The following is a 24927-nucleotide window of genomic DNA, read 5'->3' on the forward strand; positions in this document are numbered from 1 at the left end:
GCTTCAATATTGAGATTTGGGATCTCCCAGTGCAGTGGAAGAAATGTATTAGGCCATTGTGTGGCTAATTTGTACACGAAGTTTCTGTAGCTTATCAAATGTCAGACTTTTTTTTTTTTAATACTGCCTCTTCCATCCAGATACTTCTGCCATCCGTAAGGGAATGTTTCATTCTGTTTTCTCTTTTTTGGGTCAGGAAGCTTACGTAATGGCTAGTGTTGACAATCCTCATGTATGCCGCTTGCTGGGAATCTGCCTTACTTCCACCGTCCAGCTTATCACACAGCTTATGCCGTACGGCTGCCTCCTTGACTACATCCGAGAGCACAAGGACAACATCGGCTCCCAGTACCTTCTCAACTGGTGTGTGCAGATTGCAAAGGTAAAACTCTTTATAACCCAAACCAAGGAATCTGGAAGTATTTTATCTAAGTCTTTATATTGCATAGTCTCCAAGCACTACAACAACAGTTGTTTGTATTCAGTGCTTTACATTTTCAAACCACTCTGAAAGTATTTAACTAAACTGAAGAACGTTCTTGTATGCTAATGTTATCACCAATACACAAGTAACCAAACTGCACTGAGCAGTTGAGTGACTTAACCAGTGAATCAGTGGTGGACGCAGGAGTGGAATTTGGCAGGTCTTTGTTAGTCCCATGCTAACACCGCTGTCGTGTTTCTTCAATAATTCATAATTGGTCATTCCTTAAAACTATTCTTTTTGTGCTGAGTCCCTCAGCAGCCACAGTGATTAAATCAAGTGCACATGCTGCTTCTGTGCTTGGGAGGAATGCCTTGATTTTGCTGAGTGCGTTGCACAGACATCTATTTGGCTACTAAATCACCAGTTCAGATGCTCGTTGATTGCGACTGAAAGACATTAGCCAACCATGGGCTGGTTTTAAATAACATGCAGTGAGTTAATGCACTTAATCCAATTTCAGTTATCATGCATCCCTATAATAAAAACCCTACTGCATTTGGCACCAGTTGACATGCTTGTTGTCAAACGTGGCAGAGACAGCAGAAAAGAGGGAATGTGGACACTAAAACTATACTCTCCAGACTTAATCTCTCACGTTTGGGCAATGTTGAGACTATGCTACTGCTACCAAAGCCCTCCCTGTGCTTCATAAAATGAAAGATGTCCTTTCTCTAAAAAGTAAACCCTACACCTTTCACAATCACTAAGTTGATTTACAATTTTAAATATTCAGTAAGCATAGACAAATCGTAACACTTCACAATCTATTCTCATGTTACCTACACTGATACTTGTGTAATTTTAAATAAAGAACTAGTGCGATGGCACTTTTATTTAAATTGGACAATGTCAGTATACTGCCTCTTTAGCTAAACCAATGGTGTTCAGAAGAGAAGTTCTGAGCCAGCAAGTGTTATTGTCTCATTACCAGCATATATACAGAATCACGATCTTGCAGTCAGTCCTGGGATGTTTTCTAAATATAGCTATCCTAATGAACTATTTTGGCTAATGAAATGCAGATTCACAGACCTGATTAAATAATTATGCAACTAAAGTAAGGCAAGGCTGTCCACATTCTGAAGGGTCAGGGATGGGAGCAGGCAGCAAAAGTTGGAAGAAGGAAGAGGGAGCTTGGAGACTCATGGCAGTAGCAGCAAAGAGCGAGCAAAGTGGAGAGTGCCAGTCAGACCAGGAGCCCAGGGGCCACAGGTTAAACATTTGAAAGCTACATGCAGGCTATGAGCCTTCTGTTGGACAGCCCTGACCTAAGATGCTATAAATAGCACAAAAAAATAAAGATGTGGCAGGAAGGGCAGGTTTTGAGGTAACATTAGGTATCTTTTAATGAAGTCAGCATTGTCCTTTATTCAAATTTCTATTAAAAAAAAAAAAAAATGGGTTTGTTTCCTGGGGAAAAAAAAAAAGGTTGGATGCTTGGAGTCAGGGCAAAGGAAGCAGAGGGGTTGGGGACCTGGAAAGCATATAGGCCTTCCATCATCGTACTCTGAATCACTGCATTGCACTACTTGCCACCTATAATCCCTATTAATGTTTCAGAACAGTTTAATAGTCAGTTTTAATTGCTGATGAGTGAGGCTAAGTCCAGGCCTTCAAAAACCCTGAGGCAGAAGTGATCTAAGTTTCATGCTTTACTCTAAGTGCTCTAGGTTAAGTCAGGAGGGAACGAATGCGTGTTTGTCCTTTTGTACAGGGAAAACACACAGGCTGCCTGCCTGGACTGAGGCCAATGCATTGGTGATATTGGCCGTGCACCCCTTGGAAATACCAGCCATGAAACCAGAAGTGCACTTCTGGTTTTGCCGCTGGTGATTTGGGGCTCGGCAATCAGCCGCTGGGGGACCCCCCCTTCCTCACCCCCGGTCAGCAATCGTGGTTGGGGGCATTCCCACACACCTCCCAGCGGGCTTCCCCAGCCAAGCCACTCCTGACTGGTTGCTGGGCGCAGCCTAGCACCCCTCCCCCTTTCTTCCGCAACATCAGCCACAGGCATGGCAACTGCTGACACACAGCAGAGGCAATCCAGCTTGGCCAAGCCTGGCTCCAGTCCTGTGTGAGCTGGTGCAGCCCCAGGGAGCAGGACTGAAGTGAGGCAGCCCTTCCCACCCCCTCCCTCCACCAAACCTCCCAGCAGCAGGTGCCTGCAGCCCTGCACCGTGCCGCAGGGAAAGTGGCATCCATAGAAGGAAGGACCAGGTCTCTCGGTGCTCTGGTCAACTCCAGGCAGCAGCAGCAGGCATCTGCCACACTTACTGCAATCACAGTTCTTGTAATCATGATGGATGCCTGCTGCCTCCACCTTCAGAGCACCTCTTTCCCCATGGCACCTGGGGCCACAGGCATCTGTTGTTGGGCACCTACTGTCAGGCACCTTCCATTCCCAGAGCTCCAACGAGGCTGATCCTTCCTCCTGCAAACCCCTCCCTGCCCCTTCCAGGCCTAGGGACATTGTATAAAGATAGAGAAATACTGCCCTACAGACACCAGTTACCAGGTAAGTTTTAGGAAAGCCAGAGCAAAATTCTTTAGTTATTATGTGATATGAAAAGATGACAAAACGGTCATCCGATTTTTAAATATTCTTGTAACAGAGAATTTTGGGGCAGCCAGGGGAAGGAGCTAAGGAAGGGAGCAGTGCATCTAGTTTTGGTAACTGTTATGGATGACAGTAAGATGTTCAGTTTCATTATTACACTATTTTTGTTGCTCTTGTTTTTAAGTGAAGTGGAAAATATGGCACACTTATGGCCTTAATAGTCCCTCGAGGCTTTGTGCACATTCCACGTTTGTCAGGCCATGGTTTGCTTTTGATAAATGTGCCGAAGACTTCAGAGATTTATTCATAACAGCTTCCTTCCCTCTAAGTAGTTTGTAGTGTACTGAGCATAATGCAATAAATAAACTTTATTCTGTGTAATTAACTTTCATGAAAACTTCCCATATTCTGGCCTGTCTCAGTTATTCTGACTTCTCGTGTTTTTATTTTGAATTAACTAACTACTCCTTCCTGGTTTGGGAGATTTTTATCTCTTAACTAAATTTCCGCTCTTCCTTATCATAAATTTTGAAGGTGATAAATTGGTCCTAAAACCACTCATTGTGCCAGCTCATTAGTTATGCTCTCTTACTCATCTGAAATGTTCCCATTCACAATTGTTAGCCTCTGTTTGACTTCTATGTCCATTTGCCCACCACTCAAAACTACTCATACCCTCAACACTACTGATTGACCTTCTACTTTGTGGTTCTGCACTAAAGCTCTTCTAAACACTCACATCAATAATACTTATGGTTCTGTCCCATCAGCACTTTTTCTTATTACATCTACAAAACCTGTATTTTTTAACCATCTTCCACCTCTAAAACTGCAGTGTTTCTCCTTTAAAAACTGTAACAAGTCTGTTCAGATCTGTTAACTAAACAGCAGGAAACAAGCCTCCTAAGGGACTACTTCACAACTTATTTTTGTTTCTCTTCCTGTGCTTTTTAAAATCATTTTCTTAATATATAAGCATTATATTTGATTAGTGCACAGAGTAGCTGTCTTTCAGATGAAGTATTAGAAAAAAGATTGATTTAAACGGCACTTGCAGAAAGGATATTGAGGGGCTTGTGGAGAACATGAGTTCCCTGGTTTATTATAAACTTTTAAAACCCCAATCTTGCATATACTTATGCATCTGCTTAACTTTATACATGAGTGGTTCGTTTTCTTCTGTGTAAAATTAAGCATGTGCATAAGCATTTGAAGGATCGATTAATTTGAGACTGAGCCTTTGTCTGTCAGGAGGTATCAACTTTAATCATTTTCTGGTATCTGTTTTGCAGAATATTTATATTCTTCCAGTTATTTTCTGCCCCCCCTCCCCCCATCATGGGTTGCTTTTTATAGACAGCTCAAGATGTTTTTGTTTAAAAAATTTAGATTAGTAAAGATATAAATGTATTTATTTATATCAGTTTGCATAGTCCTTGCCACCTTATGCCAGTGTGTTGGGGTGGCTTCTTTTGGCAGTGTTAACAACCCTTACCAGATTGGGGATGAGCTGTTTAAAGACTTAAAGGAAAATGTGATGGTGGTCCATCTTAATGGCAGGGGGAAAATGGGGGTGGGAGTTGGAAGGAAAGTATTCCCCTCAGTGCTCTGTCCTCATGTTAGTCTGATTCTTTTGGTTCTATATTCATAGACTGAAATGGTTCTTTTTAAATCTCTTTTTAAAAACACACAGACACACAACAATGAATGATTGTAGTTCTTAAAAAGGGTCCTGAGAGAACCCTAGAAAACTTGCCTTTTTATTTCCCTTCAGGAGAAAAGTTTCTGTGGTCAGAAATACAGATGGTAGGTTCAGGGCATAACAAAGCAAGACGAGCACAATAAGCCTTTTATCTTTCTAAAAAGCTTTTCAGCCCATATGGAAAAAGAACTTCTATTTTCCTCCAAAAGAAGTTGTATCAAATATATTTATATACGTGTCAAATGTAACCTAGTCACAGGAGGTACTGAAACTGGCAGAGCATAATGTTGCAGAAAGAAGTTGAAGGCAGAAAGAATGCTGAACTCAGCCACAAAAAATATTTTTCCCCATCACTTTTGAAAGAGCAAGCCCAGATCTTAGCAGTTACAAATCGGAGTGCATAAAGAGGTAGCATAGAGTCAACCCCTTGACACTGTTACTTGGTTGATTGAACACTTCTTCCAATTTGTTATTTTATATATGCAGTATATGTGAGTTGAACATATATTTTTGTTAAACATGCTGGCCAAGTTTTGTTCTGTGTTGCACTGAGGTCAGGAGCATTGCAGAAGTACGAGGGGAAAAGAATTTGGCCCATTACCTTGAAAGTACCTTCTTGTATGTAGATTCCTTGGGCTAGATCCCAGTGAAAGCTACATTCACCCATTAGACCAGGTATAAATCCTCTACTACTTTCTGACATGGTGTGTATGAGGGAGGAATAACATTTGCTTATCGTGTATATTGTAGGGCATGAACTACTTGGAAGAACGTCGCTTGGTACATCGTGACCTGGCTGCCAGAAATGTCCTTGTGAAAACTCCTCAACATGTGAAGATCACTGACTTTGGATTGGCAAAACTACTTGGTGCTGATGAGAAAGAGTACCATGCAGAAGGAGGCAAAGTAAGAAGGATCAGAGAACCATCCATTATGTGCTTACTAGCTGCTGAAGTTGTTTGTACTTGTGTATAAATCTTGATTTGAAAAATGAGAGGAGCAATGTGTGGTATTTTCAAAAGTGCTCCCTTGGAAACTGGTGAGAGTCCACTAACTTTTTAATGGAAAGAGAATGGTAGTCCAATGATGAACGCTTGAAAATACCACCCATTATGTCTGGGAAAAGGCAAGATGAGTTTTGAAAAACATAAAGCCTGTCTGAATTCTGTAGTGTAGCCAACACCAGTAATGAGGTATAGTTTATGAACAGAATGGGAATACTATATATTTATTTCTGAAGAAAGGCCTCTCTTCAGCATGTCTTTATGGCGGAGAAGCTGCTTGTGAATGTTATGGAGACCATAAATGGAAACCATATGAGTTCAGAGTGAACTTCATTGTACTGCCTGGGAGTTAATTTGTATCCTGTTGCGATATGAGAAGGTTTTTTTGGGGGGGGGCGGTGTTTAAAGCATGATTTTTAAAAAATTAAATCATTAGAAATATTCTTGTTAAGCAAAATATTATGTGAGTTCTCAGGCTCTGAGTGAACCATCAAAATGATGATAACTCCCTGAGAATCACAGGCTGCTTACCATATATCTGAGATTTTCAGCCTACAACCAAATTGTTGGTTTGAAAAATTCACTGTGATTTGTAGTAGACTTATTTCTAGGTTTGGGATAGGGACCGATAGCTTAATTGTAAATCTTTCTAGGTTCCGATTAAATGGATGGCCTTGGAGTCAATTTTACACCGCATTTATACCCATCAAAGTGATGTCTGGAGTTACGGTGAGTCAAAAAACATGGCTGCAATGATTTTAAAGATGTGAGAAAATGTCGGTTTTGTTCATGACATTATGCAAACTATCACTTGTTTTCCTTTCTGTCTTTCCACTCTCTTCAGTATCAAAATGATGGAAAGTTTGAATGGGCCAAATCCTGAACTGCTTAACTGGGTGGTGCATATGGTTATCTTAGCATGCAGTCGATATGATTATCACTTCTCTAAGAAAAACACAATCAAGCAGTGGGTTCTTTTTTGGTCGGGAGGGTGACAGCTGCACTTTGGTGAAGGGCAGATTTAGCATTAAGAAATAACTAACCCACCTAATAATGTAACAACAAAGAATGAGAAATTCAAATATTGTCGCCTAGCTATACACAAATCAACATCAGCTCGTGGTCTTGCCTGGAACACCTAGAAATCATTGCCTTCCTGAGTTTCATGAAAAAGCAAGTGGCACCAAACTTTTGTGCAGAATAGTTTATATAGAATAAGTAGACTAATGGCCTTTGAACTTAAGCATCTAGAAACCTCAGCTGGAACTGGCTGGATAAGGCCTTAATAGCCTGGTAAATAAGTTGAATTTTAGGGAATTGAATGCCCTTTAATACATAGGCCTATAGGTATTTTGGAATTTGGTTCAAAAGGAGGCAATGAAAGCCAGTCTTTTACAACCACATCAAATCAAATTCTTAAACACCATTCTCCCTTTATGTAGGAAGATACAGTAGCTGCTTTTATGGAGATCATATCTGATAATTCAGCATATGTAGTATACTTCTGGGCATTGGCCAACCTCTAATGAAGAACAGCTAGGAAGAATCTTGTCTTGGAGGCAGTTCTTTCTTTAGATGCCATTCTAGGGTATCCTGAACCTTTTCGAGAAGCATTTACTATGGATCACTCTGGGAAGATGCAAACATTAGAAGGACTCCAGGACTGACGCTGTGTGGCCTTTCCTCTGTCCTTATTAACTCATTTACACATATTTACTTCCCACTCCAAATTCTGCTTCAGGTCCCAATCAAACGAACCACAGCTGGAAAAAAAATCAGGGGCTAATTGATGTGCTAGAATAAAATATCTGGAAGTAGTTAATTTAGTATATTTTCAAACAAAGGGCAATTTTGTTTTGTTTCCAAAGAGATTATTTGATGCAAAACCTTAATTTGTTATTTAGGGGTTTTTTGATAAAATGAATTGCTTTAAAATACCGATATCTATGAGATAGAACATTCCCACTCTCTCGGAACTGATGACAATTGTATAATCCGTGAGTGCCCCTTTAGAGAGCCGCGCCAGCTCTCAAGATGAATGCCTCCAATTCTCCCATTCCGTTCCTACACTAGATAAATGAGTTCCACTCTGGGAACATCATGATTTCTAGCTGACCTGATGTGCTTTTATCACTGTCCTTTCTTCTGCCCTACAGGTGTCACAGTCTGGGAATTAATGACATTTGGATCAAAGCCTTATGATGGGATTCCAGCTAGTGAAATTTCATCCATCTTGGAGAAAGGCGAGCGTTTGCCTCAGCCTCCAATCTGTACCATTGATGTGTATATGATCATGGTCAAGTGTGAGTTCAGTTCTTATACATGCATGTATAACCCATAGGAATAAGAAAGAAGGTGGTTACAGTGTATGATATGTTTGCAGTATGCTTTGTTCATGTGGCTCACCTGAAAGTATAGCCTTGCATTGTAGGAAAAGAATGGTGTCCCTGTAGTATGTTCAGCTATCGCATGCTACCTACTATGTTCAACTGCTGCTATCACAGCTGCTACAATGCAACTTCATGATTCTGTAGCAACATCAGTATAGCAGAACTACTGCAAGTTTCATCATGCTTCAGCCTGGGTCAAAAATAGGATGATTTAGTATGTGTTGCTGCAGGTTCCTACAACACTTACACTGCCACTTTTACAGATGAAATGTATGTTTGCCCATATACTGACGTTGTTTCCACCCATGAGTCGCAGAGTATGTTTGAGGACATTCAGAAGCTGCCCGCTAGATGGCATTTAAACACTTCAATAATCAAGCAAAATGGACAAATTCCTGAGAGTGACTAGTTTTTTCTTTGAATTAAAGTTTACTGCTCAGTTGGTTAGAGCATGATGCTAATAACACCAAGGTTGCAGATTTAATCCCCAGTTGGACTAAATGATCTCTTGAGGTCCCTTCCAGCCTACTCCTCTGAGATCTTTGATCTATAATCTAACATTATGACTCATCCACAAAGGAGCAAGCCTGCTCAAATGAGCATCTGATTTATCTAATAGAGAAACTAAAATTATTGGCTAATTTTATAGCCTCCCCTAATACATGACAATAAAACATTTCTGTAAATGCCATGCAGAAAAAGCCCTGGCAGTGATAGCTTAATCCCAGGACTTCAAATTATGCTAGTTCTACAAAAATTAAACTTAGTAAGATAATCCAGGTGAATAATAATAAAGATTTCAGACACAGTTTTTGAAGTAAGTTATCAGCCAGGTAAAATTAATATTTCTAATGAAATCTAGACATACCAAAGGGTTCAACTCTGTTCCCATCAAAAACAACTAATAGCCAAACTGTTCTCTTTTAAAACACAAGCTCAATGTCACCTTTTCCTAGAAGCACTTAAAATCTATAAGCACCTTATCAACACTAAATTCCCCATGCTTCTCATTCTGCTTCTGTGTATACCCTTCTTAGTCTTAGCTAGTTTGAGCAGAAGGTCATTTTGTCTCATGCCTAGTATTTGAATCCAGGTACAGCCAGGCCTTCTCTGTCTGTCTGTCTGTCTGTCTGTCTCACCTGAGTGAAACACGGTAGAAGGCATTTTTAGGACATGCCTTATAGACCACTCTCCTCAAAGTGTTGCGGCAACCTCCTTTTCCTTTAAAACGTGGTAGTGGTATTTCATCTCAAAGTATCTCAAAGAAAGTTCAAGTCCTTCCTTTGCCAGAAAGGTTTCTGACTTGCATCTTCACCTCTCCGAGGGAAGTGCTCTAATCACAATGGCATGAATGACTGGTGCCTCCTGAGACGGGGGTGCACCATGGTAGCGAGCAAGGACCACCCGCAGATGCTGGCAATGGTGCAAGCGGCAGTGAGCAGGGACCACCCTCAGACGTGGTGGCGGGGAGGTACTGGTGAGCGACGGCGGAATCAGCAACAAGTGGGGGGCGAGCAGTGACTGCCTGCAGAAGCTGGCATCGGACAATCTCAGTGGGGGCATGTGCTCCCCCATGTGTTGCCTATACACAATGGTATATGCTGTTTGGGAGACAGGCACCCTCCAGTTGAAGCTATGTCACTTTGCCTAAAAGAAAATTCATTGAATCAGAGGGAGAACAAGAGGGAATGTGGCTATCTAGCTTAGTGGCTGGGGCACACACCTGTAAGAGAAGGGAGTCGGGTGTTCCAATCCCTGCTCAGAAAGTTTCTGTATTTTTATCCTGTGACTGCTTTATGTGAAATACATGACTACTCCTTGGAACTGATAACCTGCTCCCTTCCCTGCTTGCTGGATTGTGTGGGTGCTGTTTGGAAGTACCTGGGCATTGTTTAGAGAGCATAGGCAACTTCTCCCTCCAAAATGACGTTTTGTTCAGAAATTCAGCTTTTTTAATTTTAGAAAAAAGTTAAAAGGATCCCCAAAATGATTTTTTTAACACATGGAATAAAATTGTTTTATTGGAATAAAACAAAATATTTTTGATGTTTTTGTTTCAGCTAGAGAGAAAATATTTTCAGGCTGAACTAAAAACACTTTTTTCAGTTTGCCCAGCAAACCGAGAAATCAGTTTCCACGCAGTTTTGCTCCTGCAGCCCTGTCCAAAGCACTTGCATGAAATCTGCACTTCTATAAATCAGAGCAGAATTGAGCCAATAGTGAGGAAGGGAGGAACCTGCCTGACCCCCATTGTGGATCTGAAATTGAAATAGCTTCCATGGTTCCCAGTGTGTGGGGTGAGGAGCACTGGGGATTTGCATGGCATTGGATTCCCTGCCTGTCCCCAGTCGCCTCTACACCATTCCCTTTCCTGCCCTGCTAGCTGCTTTGGGCTCTCCTCTTTATTACCTTGGTGTAGGGGCCTAGATTTCCTTCGAATCAATGTTTATGGAGCCTCTGGATCCAGTGGTGTGTTAGCAAGCCTGCACACCTGAAACAAAATTTGGACTCGGTAGCTCTCAGAGATGTTCTTGGCCTTTAAGAGAGCAAAGTTAAAGGAGGTTTCTCCCAGCAGGTCAAAGCTATGCAAGCACTATTTCTACAATATCTGTTATTTATTTGGTTTTAAGGGATGAGTCAGGGGTGTTGTTCTGAAATGCCAGGAACAAAGGGGGGAAAAAAAGGCTGATGTAAATCAACTCCCTCATTGTCATGGCTTCATGAAACTTCTTCCCAGGTCACAGACACCATACAGTTCCTTGCCCATTAAAAATTCTCTCCTGTTTTGGTTTCTGAGGTAATGTTATTTGTGTGTTGTTTCCCATGTCATCCTCTTAGGCTGGATGATTGATGCCGACAGCCGCCCCAAGTTTCGGGAGCTGATTGCTGAGTTCTCCAAAATGGCTCGAGACCCCCAGCGTTATCTTGTTATACAGGTATTGATTACACATAGAACAGAGCTTCTTTTCCAAAGGAACCAGGATTTCTAACAGCCATTTAGAAGGACATTCGTGTGTAATAACAGGAAATGTAAAATTATAATAATACATGGGGTGTTTAGAGATAAACGTATCAAAAATCCTCTGATTCCTTGACCAAATATAAAAAGAAGCCAGACCAAGTGAACTCAGCAATCTGTGCTCATGATAGTCTTTTGCATAAAGAAAGTTACAACACCATATTGATTTGTTCTGCCTGCTTGTCTAGTCTGTTGCCAAGATACTGCAATAAAATCTTAAGTTTATTAGTATTCACTTAAAAGGACAGAGTAAATATGGCGGTGATAGGAAAGAATCTAAAAATGTTCAAGTATTCCATCTCCCTTAGAATGAGGAGAATTAGACCTATTAAACCATTTAGTCCAGTGTTGCTCAGGCTTTCAACCCAATGGGCTAGTTAAGTGGCATGGGGCCAGTCTGCAGGTTAGATTGGACCCTGCATGCTAGGGCACCATGGAGCCCCAGAGACCAATCTGTGTGGAGCTCCACGGGCTGGATGACAGTGGTGCCAGGGACTAGATCTGGCCCAGAGCTGGGGGTTGAGCAACCTTAATCCATTCTTCTGTCAGTGCAGTGTTGCTCCGTGCTATATGTTTGCTGATGTTTGATATTCAAAGAGAAACTGCTTCAGACAACATCAGCAGTCACAATAGAGACCTCAAATAGTCTCTGCATTTGGTGTAAGAAAAAAAAAAAAACCACCAGAGCAGATTTCTTAGCACGTTCTGTGGAATTACTAAGAAATGTCACAAAATTTGTTATTTGCTAACATCACAACGAGATTGAAAAATGCACTGTGAGGTGCTTTGCTGACAACCATGCTTTAAGTTGTGCTTTACTGGAACTTGTCAGAACTAGAAATATTTACTTGGACCTGCATATGTGTTTTCAGAACTAATAATTTTTTTCCAAGAATATATTCCTGTCCAAGATTATGATGATCCCTGTTGCAATCCTGAGAAGAGAGTAGATTTTGAAGGTTTTTATAAAATAGGTATTCTAGACCAAAAACTTAAGGTCCAAACTTCCTGAATAATCTAGATCAGTGGTCACCAACCAGTGGATCTCAATCTACCGGTAGATCTCAGAGCCTCTTGGAGTAGATCCAAGGCTGGGGTCAGGGGCTGAGTGCTCATGTGCATGCTCACACCCCAGCTTAGCGGGTCAGTCCATGGGGGAGGGAAGGGGCGGGGGCTAGATCAAGGCCCCTGTGGTGAGGGACAATGCTGCAGAGGCAGGAGCAGGGGTAAATTGAGTGGAGTCCTGGCCAGGTGAGAATCACCTACTGGGGAGGCACACCCCCAAATAATTTTTTCTCCCTCTGCCTCAATCTGCTCCACCTTCCCTCCCCACAGACTTAACTGGGGCAGGTGGTGGCAGCGCATGGTAGATCTTGGGTTGCTTTTAAATGCCAAAGGTGATTTCCTACTTAAAAAAAATAGGAGACCACTGGTATAGATAAATCTGAATAAACAGATGCCAGTTTTGCAGCATCTGCTGAGAACATGCTTTTTTACCAAGGGGTGGGGAAGGGGAGGGGGCTGCTCAGTTATGGGACAACTTTATAAAGGTGTCCAGGATACTACTCACACTCTGGTTTATTTGGCAGGGAGATGAAAGAATGCATTTGCCAAGTCCTACAGATTCCAAGTTTTATCGCACCTTGATGGAAGAGGAGGACATGGAAGATGTTGTTGATGCAGATGAGTACCTCATTCCACAGCAGGGATTCTTCAACAGCCCTTCAATATCCCGGGCTCCCCTCTTGAGCTCATTGGTATGAAACATCTTGTCCATGCACATAAACCAAACATTTTAGAATTAGTATTGCCAAAATGGTAAAACAATTTTCTCTCTCAAAATAATTTTCTTTCCTTCTTATTTCTAGAGTACCACCAGCAACAATTCAACCACAACCTGCATTGATAGAAATGGGGTAAGTGTGAGCCCCTTTTTACCTCCTTCCCCTCTTCTGTATCCAGGCCCCTTCAGACCAACCCTTGTGAAATAATATCCATTTAATCTTTGTTTTCTTATCCCATACTTAACTAGCAAGGGCATCCAGTGAAGGAAGACAGCTTTGTCCAGCGGTACAGTTCAGACCCAACCGGCATTTTCTTGGACAGGAGCATAGATGATGGCTTTCTGGCTGCCCCTGGTGAGTGCTTCTGTTGGGCTTTGCATCCTCAGGTTTTATTTATTGGCAAGCAGTGTAATTCACAAGGAGGTCATCTGCCTCTCTTTATTATTCAGCATCCTTAAGAATCCCCACTTTTTCCACTTTTTTCCTCTACCTTTTCTCATAGCTTCTGACCATTTACCTAATGCTTCCACCAGTCTGATTACTATTTCTTATTCTAGGTGTGCTCTCTGTATGCATGCAATATGATTTTCTACTAATGATGCATTTCAGAAAACCTCTTCTAAGAACCATTTTTTTTTTCCATTTGGAACTGTTTTCTTTGTAGGAACTTTGCATTGATGGTAATTTTACTACTTTCAAAGCAGAAATGAGTGCAAGCACAACCAATGGGACAGTGGAATAGAGAAGGGTTGTGTATGCAGTTTCATACGTACTTATATAATTGGCAGGAATCTAAAATGGTTGACTTCAAAAGAGCAGTATGGTGTCGCATGTTGATCCTTTAGTAGAGCTGTATATTTGCACTGTAAAACCTGCAGTGTGAGAAAGCAGGTGCTTCCAACAAAACTTCCCAGCTAAAGTATCAGAACAATACCAGGGACCAAGCCATACATACATCACTATAATCAGCAGCTAAATCTATGAAGTTACTCTCAAATTTCATTCTCCAAGCCCTTGACTAGTGCTGTTTAATGGAACTTCCTGCATTTGGCTCTATTTTGGAATCTTGATGAAAATCTAGAGGGACTTCATAGGCTGTTACCTAAAAAGATTATGTTTTGACATAAATAAAACTATATGTCAAGCCATTGGAATGACTATTATTTATATGTCTTCATTTTCTTCCTCTCTCTTCATTTCAGAATATGTAAATCAGTCGATCCCGCAAAAAGCATCTGCCTCTGTGGTACAGAATCCAATCTACAACAACTTATTGCTCCCAGCAAATTCAAAGCCCTCTACAGACTCAAGATGTCAGAATTCCCACAGCACAGCAGTGGACAACCCAGAATATCTCAACACAAACCAGTCTCCTTTTGCCAAAACGATTTTTGAGAGCTCCTCTTATTGGGACCAAACTGCCAATCACCAAATAAATCTGGACAACCCTGACTACCAGCAGGACTTTTTACCTAAGGAAACAAAGCCTAATGGCCTGTTTAAAGTTCCTGCAGCAGAAAATCCTGACTACTTAAGGGTAGCAGCACCAAAAAGTGAATATATTGAAGCCTCAGCATGACCACAGAGAATCCCTTCTTGCAGTAATAAGAATGGAAATCCAGGTGAATACTTTGACTGTTGCAAGATATGAACAGGTAGAACAGCATCCACAATGCACGCTTTTTCCTTTCGAGCATGTGGGCTGAGTTCACCAAACTCATTTTACAGCATAAGGTGGGCCTTTCCTTGCCCATTTCCATACATAACTTAGGCACATACCATCCACTAGTATGCATGTTGGGATAAAGCAAAGACTTCTGCAGATAAGAAATTGCAGGTACATTCCTTTTGTTTTCAAATGGTAGCATTATAAAAAGCCATTTGGGGATGAATGTTAAGAGCTGTCCTCATTGTAAATTGAATTCCTTTCTACAGTGCACATTTTTTTTGTAAACTTTTCTGTCAGGGGTTTTTTGGATCTCTGAGAAGATCACAAGCTTATACTGTTGGACTGTTGTGTGACCTTCAGATAGCCAGAAAAGGAAAAGAGCAAGACATTATTTAATACTGTAAGAAGAGTTTTGCAAAGCTTTTGGAACATCAGTAGTTGTTCCAAGTAATTGCACCTTGGATATTGGCTCCATTTCCTGCTTCTTCATACAACCAGGGAGAAGAAAACATCTGGGAGAACTGGGGAGATTCTGCTCAGTAAGGTGTTTTTTAATGGAACAGGTTGGATGGCAGCCCACATTCCCTACTGACCACTACTGTTGAAAACCAACAGGGAGAACTCAGCACATAGAAGAGTTGCTTATTAAGTACTTGCTAGGTTATTGTCTGTAAGGTGAATACCATGCTTTCAGTCTGTTCTATTGTTTAGCTCTAGACTTGTCAAACATTACACTTTTTAAATGAGACTTTTAAAGATGTTGCTGAAACTGAAAAATGAAGAACCAAATTCCCTTCGACTCAACCTTTATTGGGCAAATTTGCTAAATGTCAAGGAAATGCAAAAAGTTTGTAAGTGGAATTATCAGCAAGACAGCAAGTGATTAGAATACAAATGGGCAAAATTTAAACTTGGCCAGGAACAAAACTGCAAAAAATTTGGCCCAGGAAATAAGATGTTTTTTTTTTTTTAAATAGCTCAAACAATTAATCCTTTTCTTATAAAAATAAATTGGTAAAGAAAGGATTTAAAAATGCACGAGGAGTATTATTTAATTATGTAGTTATTAAATTGTTTATTACTATTATTATTATTGTTGTTGTTTAAAAAATAACCCCATTGCAGAGGGAAGCCAATAGCTGAGGCATAACAGGGGAACAGCTTGTCACTTAGTTATCTACTGTGTTAAGCTCTCCCTGTCCTGGGAATGGAAGGAATCGGAGAAACAACAAGAGTATAACTGAAAACATGAATGGATTTGATCTATTTGACTCTTCTGCCATGTAAGGCTAGAAAAAATTCTGAAGGAGTCTATGCCTCCTTTGGTAATCCCAGCATGAATGTCTGATTGTCACAGTGGAATAGTCAGTCGTTCCAATATTTGTCTTGATAAGAAAAATATACCTTATTGATTTTGTATATAAAACTTACTATACCAGAAGCTACCAAGATTGCCAGAAGCTTCTTTGATTGTGCGTAGGCTGGGAGGGAGAGCTACTTCCAGAACTACTGGAAACTTGTCAGTACTTTTTGTCAATGTTTTTCCGTATCTTCTTTGAAAGGAGTAGGGAAAAATAATACTGAAAGCACCCGTTCCAAGAATAATAGTAATATGGAGACATCTCCCACCTTATCTGGAAAATGATACAACCCGCTGCAATAGTGTTGATATGTAAAACTAGGAAACTGTCAAAATATACCATGAATATAAATTGAATTGTCCTATTTTGTAGAATACTGAAGTGTAGCTTCGCACTGATAGCCTGCACAGATGCAGTAAAATGTCGGGAACAATCCAGAATCTGGTGCAAGAAAGGAAATATGGTTGAAAGTCATGTGTTATCTTATCCTTAGGTATATCCCTCTCAGAATGACTGAATCCCACTCAGAGCCTTATAGGGAATGCAATGTCTCACTTTGATTCTTATCTCATTTTATTTAAAGCATTAAATAAAATTCTGCTCTCCAATACAAATTTACACTTGTATATCTGAGAACAAAATTCAGTGAATTGTGTTGTGAAAATGCAATAGATGCATGTTACAAGGCATTTTCTTTTTTCATTAACAATCTCATATGGTAAGGATAGACATGCATAAAAGATTGTAACAGAAGCCATAAACAGTTAATTAGCATGCTAAATCTATTGCATCTCCCAACAATATAGCATAATACAATATTATGTATTTCATTATAGAGTCTTTACTATACCACAGAAGGATTAAGGGTTAAAATGTTATTTAAAAACAATGCACACTTAAGATGTAGCACAATTTTAGCAGCATTATGTAGCATGGAAACTATTTAATACAGGTTAACTTCCCTGTACTTTTAAACAAGGATTTTATAACATAGCTACCTTTAAATCTGAGTCATGTAACTCTGTTTATTCAGAGAGTTTCAGAAATTTAAATTTGAGTTTTTCTTTTTTCTTTATATTTTTTTAATCAGAAACTCGATACGTATATATATGCTACCTTCTCATGGAGATATTCTCTCTAGTTTATGAACTATCAATCTATGTCCTGACTCCAAGCTTACAAACTAGCAGTATTTTAAAACAATGTTAATAAACATCAAATAAGCCATCATTTTTTTAATAGGCAGCTCATCGCTTACTTGATGCTTACAAATGCATGTGACGCAGTGCCGGGTACATCAGGTCACATGCAGAGCAGACTTAATTAATCGAGTCTGCTCTGACATGCTGGATCTCCATGCCTCCCTCCCTCCCTTGCTACGCTAGATACCCAGACACCCCTGCTACTGCACACCCCTACTATTGCTCCCGGTGCCTCCCCACTGCAAACCGTGCTTCCTTGTCCCAACTTGTCATTTAGCTTCCCAGCTGTGAGCAGGATCCTAGACACCTCAGCTACTGTTGTAGCCGGAGCAATGGGGGGAGCAGCAGCCAGGTAGTATCCCAGTAGGGGTGCAATTTAACCCCTTGTGGGCCAGTAGTTAGCTGCATATGAAACTATTTCCAATGCTATTTAAGAATATTATTGTAAATAAATGGTGTAAATGATCTGTTTGTTGTACTTCAGCCCAACAATGATGCCAAGCAGGGATCCTGCTTAGAACTGTAGGTAACTGAAAGGATAAAAGGTGGCTACGTGCCCACTTCACAGTTATGGGATTTTGCTAGATGTGCTATTCTGTGAACTTAGGCCACTAGGGGGCAACAATAAGCTTAAATCCCCGAGTGCTGGTAAAGGAGAATGTTTCTACACTATTTAATATGGAAGGACTTCCTGATTTTGATGAGTTGGCAATGATATTGAATTCCAAGATTAGCAGAAAAGAAGCACCCCTTGTGTAAAGGTTTATTATAAATCAAACATTTTCTAAATACTAGAATTTTAGAGACCAAAGCCACTTAAAGACAACTTGTATTGCCTGTTAACAAGAAAAAATTGCCTAAACTATGAGATCCTACAGACCACAACAGATTTTGTAGAATTCCACATGTCAGAAGTATTTGAAATATATTGGTGATGATGTTTTTCAATGTAGGGAGGAATGCTGCTGGCGAAGACTATATGAACTTGATATTTCACAACTGGTAGCAATTCAAATATTTTAAAAATAATTTCACAGTAAAACCCTACACACAGAGACCATTACAAATTCTGATCAACTGCAGAATGTCAAGTAATCCAAGATGAAGTCATAATCTTCGGATCAGTTTAGTCTTGTTCAGCATTTTTGCACACTGCCCAGGTTAGATTGGCTTGAAATTGCTTTGTTTGAACTAGGAGAGTTGGGTTGGGAAATGTGGTTAAAGTGAATTCACTGCCAAGTTTGATGCCTTAGGCTACAAACAGACATCGCATTTATCCCAGGATAAATCCTAAAACAGTTTACTAGCTAAGAAGTACTAACAGTTTATCCAAGGATATTGCAGACTACATGCTGGGATTACATCAAATGGTAGAAAAGCAGTGCTGCATTCAGCCACTCAGTAAACTGTGATCAGAAGGACAGCACGTACATGCCAATCCTGGGATATGAGTCAAACAAGTTGAGCACTTCATATTGGAGAGTACCTGAGATACCTTGAGTCTGAGCGTGACTCACGACTATGTCAGCAAGACATTTTGCATTTCCTGACAAGCATGCATTTTTCAGAGTAAAGTTCAACATCTGCTATAGCACACAAGCTGCTACCTCTTCAATGTCAGTGGTTAAAACTGCTCTAGCTTTTTTCTTTTTTCTTTTACATTTCTCTGTGAGAACATTTTAATTGAGACAAAGTAATCACGTGTATTTGTATTCCCCCTTCTTACTGAAAATGTACACTAATGAAACCTTAAACTCTGTATAATAACACTGCCAAGCATGACATGTTTTATAGTACTGTTAGATCACCACTAAACCAGACTTTTTGTACTGAAATCCCCGTTTTCTACCTTTGTTTCCTCATCGTGTTTGGTTTCTTCTCCGCTCAAACTTACAACTTGTTAAGAAGACTTTAAAAAAAAAAAAAAAAGAAATGGAGAAAAAAATAATTTATATAAAAGAAAAACAAGACATATTTTAATAGCTTTTTAAACAGGCTGCATTAAGGACCAAAGATATAATGTCTTATTTTATTGCTTTAAATGAACTGACTAAATTACACAACATCTTGACTAGGAGAGTGGGGAAGAACAGGTCCCTGGCGCTCGCCCTGCTGCACAGTATGCAGGAAGTTCTGCTACAAGGTGTGGGTCTCAGCATGAAAAAAGACTTGCCATACAAATGCAGTCTGGAGAATTGGGACCATATAGGACTTGTGCCAAATCTGGAGCCTTGACTCAATTTTGCCTCAAAAAAAATCTACTCGGAAGAAGAAAAAAAACTTTCATTGAATTTAATGGGATGTTTGTCCAATTAAGGACTCGATGAAAAATGAATAAAGTCGGCTTTGGCTCAGCATCAAGCAAAATATAGATTTGCAGAGGATGAGTGATTTAGATCACTGCTTTTTAGATATGTGGGCAGACAATAAGACTAGAGACTTGCAAGCTTGTTTTTGGCTAAATATTAATTATGGGGGAGCTCAAAACATGAATGTTTCATGAGAAACGTCTGTTTCCCTGCCATTCCTTCTGCCTGCTTTGGATGCTGTACACAGTTTGAGGGCTCCTACTTCTCATTAACCCTATGGACTCGGAATTATTATTAATTTTCTATTAATATTAATGGCAGTCAGTGCACATTTATCTTTTATCCACCTAAATGGAAATTGGTGCTTGCATGGTTCAGAAGGCTGGAATATTCTTAAGCTCTGACACAGTCGAGGCACAGCAATCACTCAGCAATATCTTAATTAAGGAAAAATGTTTTTTAAGACGTGAAAAAGAGTATCTGGAACTTGGCTGCCAAAAACCACATAATATATTGAGCCAAATCTCAGTCCAACTAAAGCCAGTGGAGAAATGCCTTAAGTCAGACTGCGGTCCTTTATGTTTTGCTGTTTTCTACATCTTGCCCTTACCCTTTTCTAACTTCATGGTGGTAAAAGAAGGGCAAGGGGGCGTGGATATGGGTGTGACAGAGGAAAATATGCCACCTCATTGTAACACCTTTCTACCAGTTTCATGAGGGATTTATCTACATGTAGCAATCAGTGTAACCATCTTAACCCTCCCAGTTGTCCTGGAGTTTGCCCAAAACATCCTTTTAATATTTTATAATCAATCTGAAGGGTAGAGATTTTCCAAAGCCATCAGTGTTGCTCTGACGGTTTGTGAAAGGGGTTGTGTGAAACTGAAAGGCCTGTGATAGCTGGGGCTTATGTTCCTAACTCTGTACCCACTGAAATCAGTAGGAGTTTTAGCACTGTTTGTACTGCATCGAAGCACAATGGAACTAATGTTAAATGGTTTTGAAAATCCTTCCTTCCCACTACACATAGAGATCCTATGGATCCAATGCCCATTTTAAGCTGGTATTTAATAATGCAATCAACTGAGCGTGAGGAATAATGTCTTGGTTTTAACGTACTCTTAAGCAATATCTCTATGGGTATAGATGGTACCTTTTCATAACTGTAAAAGTTTTCCAACTATGGAAGCATCATTTGTACAAATAAACACTGTCTTTTTATATGGTTTCATGATTTATACTATTGATTAAAGATTGTTTGTATATTGAGCGATAAAAATAAGGTGTATATTATTCTTTTAAATTGTTTTTAATTTTTGAAGTGCATTTATTGTAATATACTGTTGCATTGCGGGGATCATGTTGGCTGGTTTGTAGGGTAATTATCTGTGAATGAGCTAACAGTAAAAGTTCTTTACTGATAGACTTTGAAATGTAAAATGGTGTCACCGTGGGGATTTATCCAGAGCCTAGCAAAGCTAATAACATAAGGTATCTACTCTCCCTCTAGTAGTTTTTAGCTTCCCCTTCTGCCCATTTTTTACTATTGGTGTTTCATAGTGTGAGATATGATACCAGCTACTGTAGATGCAATAAGAAGCCCCAGCTGATGTTTATCAAGGTGTTGGTGAAATGTACCCTCCTGAAATGGAGAGCTGTATCTCACTTTAATTTACCACAAGCATAGATACCATATCAAAGCAACCCCTTGTTTTTAAGTTCTTAGGTATTTTGCTGTTGGCCATTTAGAAGTTAGGTGCAATTGTGAGTTGTACAACAGAAGTGCAAGGTGAGGGGGTATAAATATATTTAAGAAAACCACAATCACTAAAAGACTTCTGTACATGGGGGATTAAATAAGAAAATGGAGAAAAAGAAAATAAATAAAATAAAATGTAGAACCTACCACACTGAGCAAGAGTATAATGGGTCATGTGTAACAAAGCATGAGATCTGTATGGTAATACAGTAAGGAGAAGATGTGCCTGTCAGTGAAATAATGGGAACACTAGGATTGCAAAAACAATGGGAAATGCTGTCAACTAATCCTGTACAAGGAAGCCCAAGGGTCTTCTATATACATGGCATAAAACAATCCAAGATATGTAAATCTCCCTTTAGTGTAAAAAGTTGCACAGAAGGATCAAAGGAAGCACATAGTCCTAAATGTAATGGAGATTTCCATCAGGTTTAGAAAAGGGAGCAAAAGCTATTCTGTAATCCTTTAAAAGGAAAATACCTTTTTGTTGCAGAGATGGTACAGAACAGCTAATTTGGAACTGGGATCATGAAGCACAAGATCAGCCTGGATAAGTCCCCTTTCAAATGACTTGTAATTTTTAATTATTTTTTTTTGCTTTATACATAAATTTTGTACACAGGAAAAAGCCACTACAGCACCTCAACATTATTTTCTTTTCATCTGATTCCTTCCAATACTGCATGTGGAACCACCTTGACATATTTTATGCAGAAACTGTCTAGTCTTAAAACACCTATTACAGAAATGTCTAATGCACATTAATGCATGATATTTTTATTTTAATAAAATTAATTGAATATACCTTTGTTGTGTGAGACTTTTCCCTTCTAGGCTACATCCAGACAAGCATGTATGTGTGGTATGTGGCACCACAGACCTGTCACATACCATACATGCAGGCATTCCCCACACTGCTACTTTGCCATGCAGGGGGAGAGGGGTTGACCCTGGGAGGTCCAAAAAAAAAAAAGGGTGGCACGTGGTGGCAGCATGCACCATTCAAAGCTGGAGCCATACTCCAGCTAGTGGCCAGGCTTCCTGCTGCAGGAGTGCCATGGCTGCAGCTCCTGGAGGTCCCCTGCACACCAGATAAGGCTGCTAGGGCCAGCACAGTTGCCTGGGACTGCTGCTCATCACTGGGGAAACACTTTCCCACTCATCTGGATGCACCCATAGAGTTGAGAAGTTTTGGCTTGAAAGGAGGAATTTCAATATATTCCAGTTTTCTCCCTATGTTATAACAATACAGCTGGACTTTATAGCACTTCATGAGAAGAGAACCGAACAATTTGCAAACATTAATTTATTTTCATTGCTATCCACTGAGGCAGAAAATAGTATTTTCACCATTTTAAAGGTGCGCAAGGCGAGGCACATGGGTTGCATGATTTGCCTGTGGTCAGACAGAAAACTGGTGACAGAGCATACAGTCCATAGCCAAGATAAGCAAAAGCAGGAGCCTGCATTTAGCATGCATGGAAAAATAGCTTGATATTCAAACATGTTTCCATTCGGCACCATCCATTGACTTCTGTAACACCATCGACTAAAGGAAATCTAAAGAATGACAACAAGTAATGGGATAATAGGAAGGACATGCACTACAGTGTTCAAAGTAGACTTGATAAAACACCTAGCATACAGGATAGACTAGCACTAATGTACTGTATTCAGTCTCGGATGCCTTTTCCAACTGATGTTGGACTGAAGCTACAACGGTTGAATCTTCTTGTGTCTTTGCTAACTAAAACAGGGTTTCCAAATTTTGGTTCCAACTCATCTCAACTTTTCTCCACCTGTGTAATGGCATTAGTCAGTTCCTTAGTGTAGGAGGGTTCAATGGCACCTATTCTTTCTAACAAATTCAATCTTTCCCTCTCAAAATACATCAGTACACGCAGTTTAGGTTAGCAAAGTTGGACATTAACACGTATTTCTTCTCAGTTACTTATCTGTGTCTTGCTTTCATCAGATCTGGGCCAGCTTTCCACATAGGTGAAGCAAGCAGCCATCTCTTTCAATGGGCTCTCGAAGGCAGCAAATTCCCCAAAATGAAACATGTATTCTTCATCGGCAATAACTGCTTTTGTTATTGGCTATGTTGGGAAAATTGCTCTTGGACAAAGGCATACCACAGGCAGTACTTTCTATTTGCTTGTGGCAGTTTCTACTTCATTATTTAGCAGTGCCTAGGATAGCTCAAATGTGTATGTATGCACCATCAGCTAATGGTCTTCAATGATAGAATAAACCAGGGATTTTCAACCTTTTTGGATCAGTATACACCCTGTGGCCAGACGTGGCGCATGGGGTGGGGGGTAGAGGAGGGCACAGCTAGATGTGTACCCCTGGTTGACAACCTCTGGAATAAACCATTATGGCTAAAATAGAAGGTCATAACCAGAGATCCCAGTTTTCCCTGATAAATCACAAGTTTTCTGATAAAAACACGCAAATGATCCGATTAAAACACCAAAATCCATATCCATGATTAAGATGAAAGGCCACCATATATATATGTGTGTGTGTGTGTGTGTGTGTGTGTGTGTGTGTGTATATATATGGGGGGTGTATATGTATATATAGGTATAAGATGAACATAATAGTTTATTGATATATTTACAATTTTAAAGTAATGTGGACCCTACCAGTGCCTCAGTCTCTATAATAAAATAAATTCTAAATAACTATAAATTTTGGTATTGGATTTTGTTTTTTTTATCATGGAAAATTGGAGCTCCCTTTCCCCCTTAGCTCACAGAACGCAGGTCCAGGCCCCTCACTCCCAAACCACAGCTCCCCAGCCTTGGTGGTGCCCTTCACTCCCCCCCCACCCCCACACAGCCCTCCAGCCCTGCCACTGCTCCCCCCCTCCTAGGCCTCTGGCCCTGCCATTGCCCCTTGCCCCCCATCCACAGCCCTGCCAGAGGGGACCCCAAGCTGCCAGGGCCATGGAGCCAAGACCTCTGGTCTGCAGCCCTATGCCCCCCGCAACAGCACCCAAGCCCTGGCTGCTGCCTGCAGAAGGCAGCAGCTACTGCAGCAGAGCAGAGTGGAGAGCTTGGTGGCCCCCACCCACACTGCCTGCTGCCTGCCTGCTGTGGGGTCATGCGTGGAGCGGAGGGGCTGGCTCCCTGCCACTGCACATGCTCCTGGGAGCACAGGGGGGACCAATGCCCCACCAGATCTGTGGGTGGGGCAGGGGCAGGAGCGGGCTGCCTGCTGCAGGCTTGGCCACCCTGCTGCCCTCCCCCTGGGGCCTCCGCAGAGTGGAGCCATGAGGAGTAACTTGGAGCTGCGAGCTCCAAGTTACCCAACTCACTCCCTCTTTCCCTAGGGGGGGGCCTCAATGCTCCCTGACCCCGCCTCTCCTCCCCCCAACTTTCCTGCAGGAGCTGCTCTTCAGGTTGCTTGGGGCCATGTACATGCACATGGCACCCCCTGCCTAACTGCTCTCCTCCTGCTCCCCCAGCCCCTTGCAGCCAGGAACTCTGCCAACCTGCGGAGAGCTCTCTGCAAAACTGTAACATCCATGGGTTTCTCCATTAAAATGACAAATCTGCATTTTCCTTGGGCAAAGGGGGAAATCTGTGTTTTTCTCTGTTTTTCCATAGGACACTGAAAACCCGGGTCCCTGGTCATAACCATAATCATTTTATGAAAATGGAAATTGTCTATCTG

The 24927-nt window shown here is 40.8% G+C and overlaps 1 protein-coding gene across 1 annotated transcript in view; it reads left to right on the forward strand.

Moving 5' to 3' along the window:
- The window catches only part of EGFR (epidermal growth factor receptor), a 224863-nt gene extending 202816 nt beyond the window's left edge, over positions 1-22047 (forward strand). Inside the window, exons 20-28 of the mRNA XM_090050021.1 lie at positions 197-382; positions 5497-5652; positions 6404-6479; positions 7907-8053; positions 10979-11076; positions 12749-12916; positions 13028-13075; positions 13192-13297; positions 14146-22047. Of these exons, the coding sequence (XP_089906147.1) occupies positions 197-382; positions 5497-5652; positions 6404-6479; positions 7907-8053; positions 10979-11076; positions 12749-12916; positions 13028-13075; positions 13192-13297; positions 14146-14522 (1362 nt within the window). The 3' untranslated portion in view covers positions 14523-22047. The remainder of the gene's footprint in view (positions 1-196; positions 383-5496; positions 5653-6403; positions 6480-7906; positions 8054-10978; positions 11077-12748; positions 12917-13027; positions 13076-13191; positions 13298-14145) is intronic.
- Positions 22048-24927: the final 2880 nt, after the last annotated feature.

The sequence above is a fragment of the Crocodylus siamensis genome, chromosome 5 (genome assembly GCF_052110815.1).
Source record: "Crocodylus siamensis isolate JL-2025a chromosome 5, ASM5211081v1, whole genome shotgun sequence".
NCBI lineage: Eukaryota > Metazoa > Chordata > Crocodylia > Crocodylidae > Crocodylus > Crocodylus siamensis.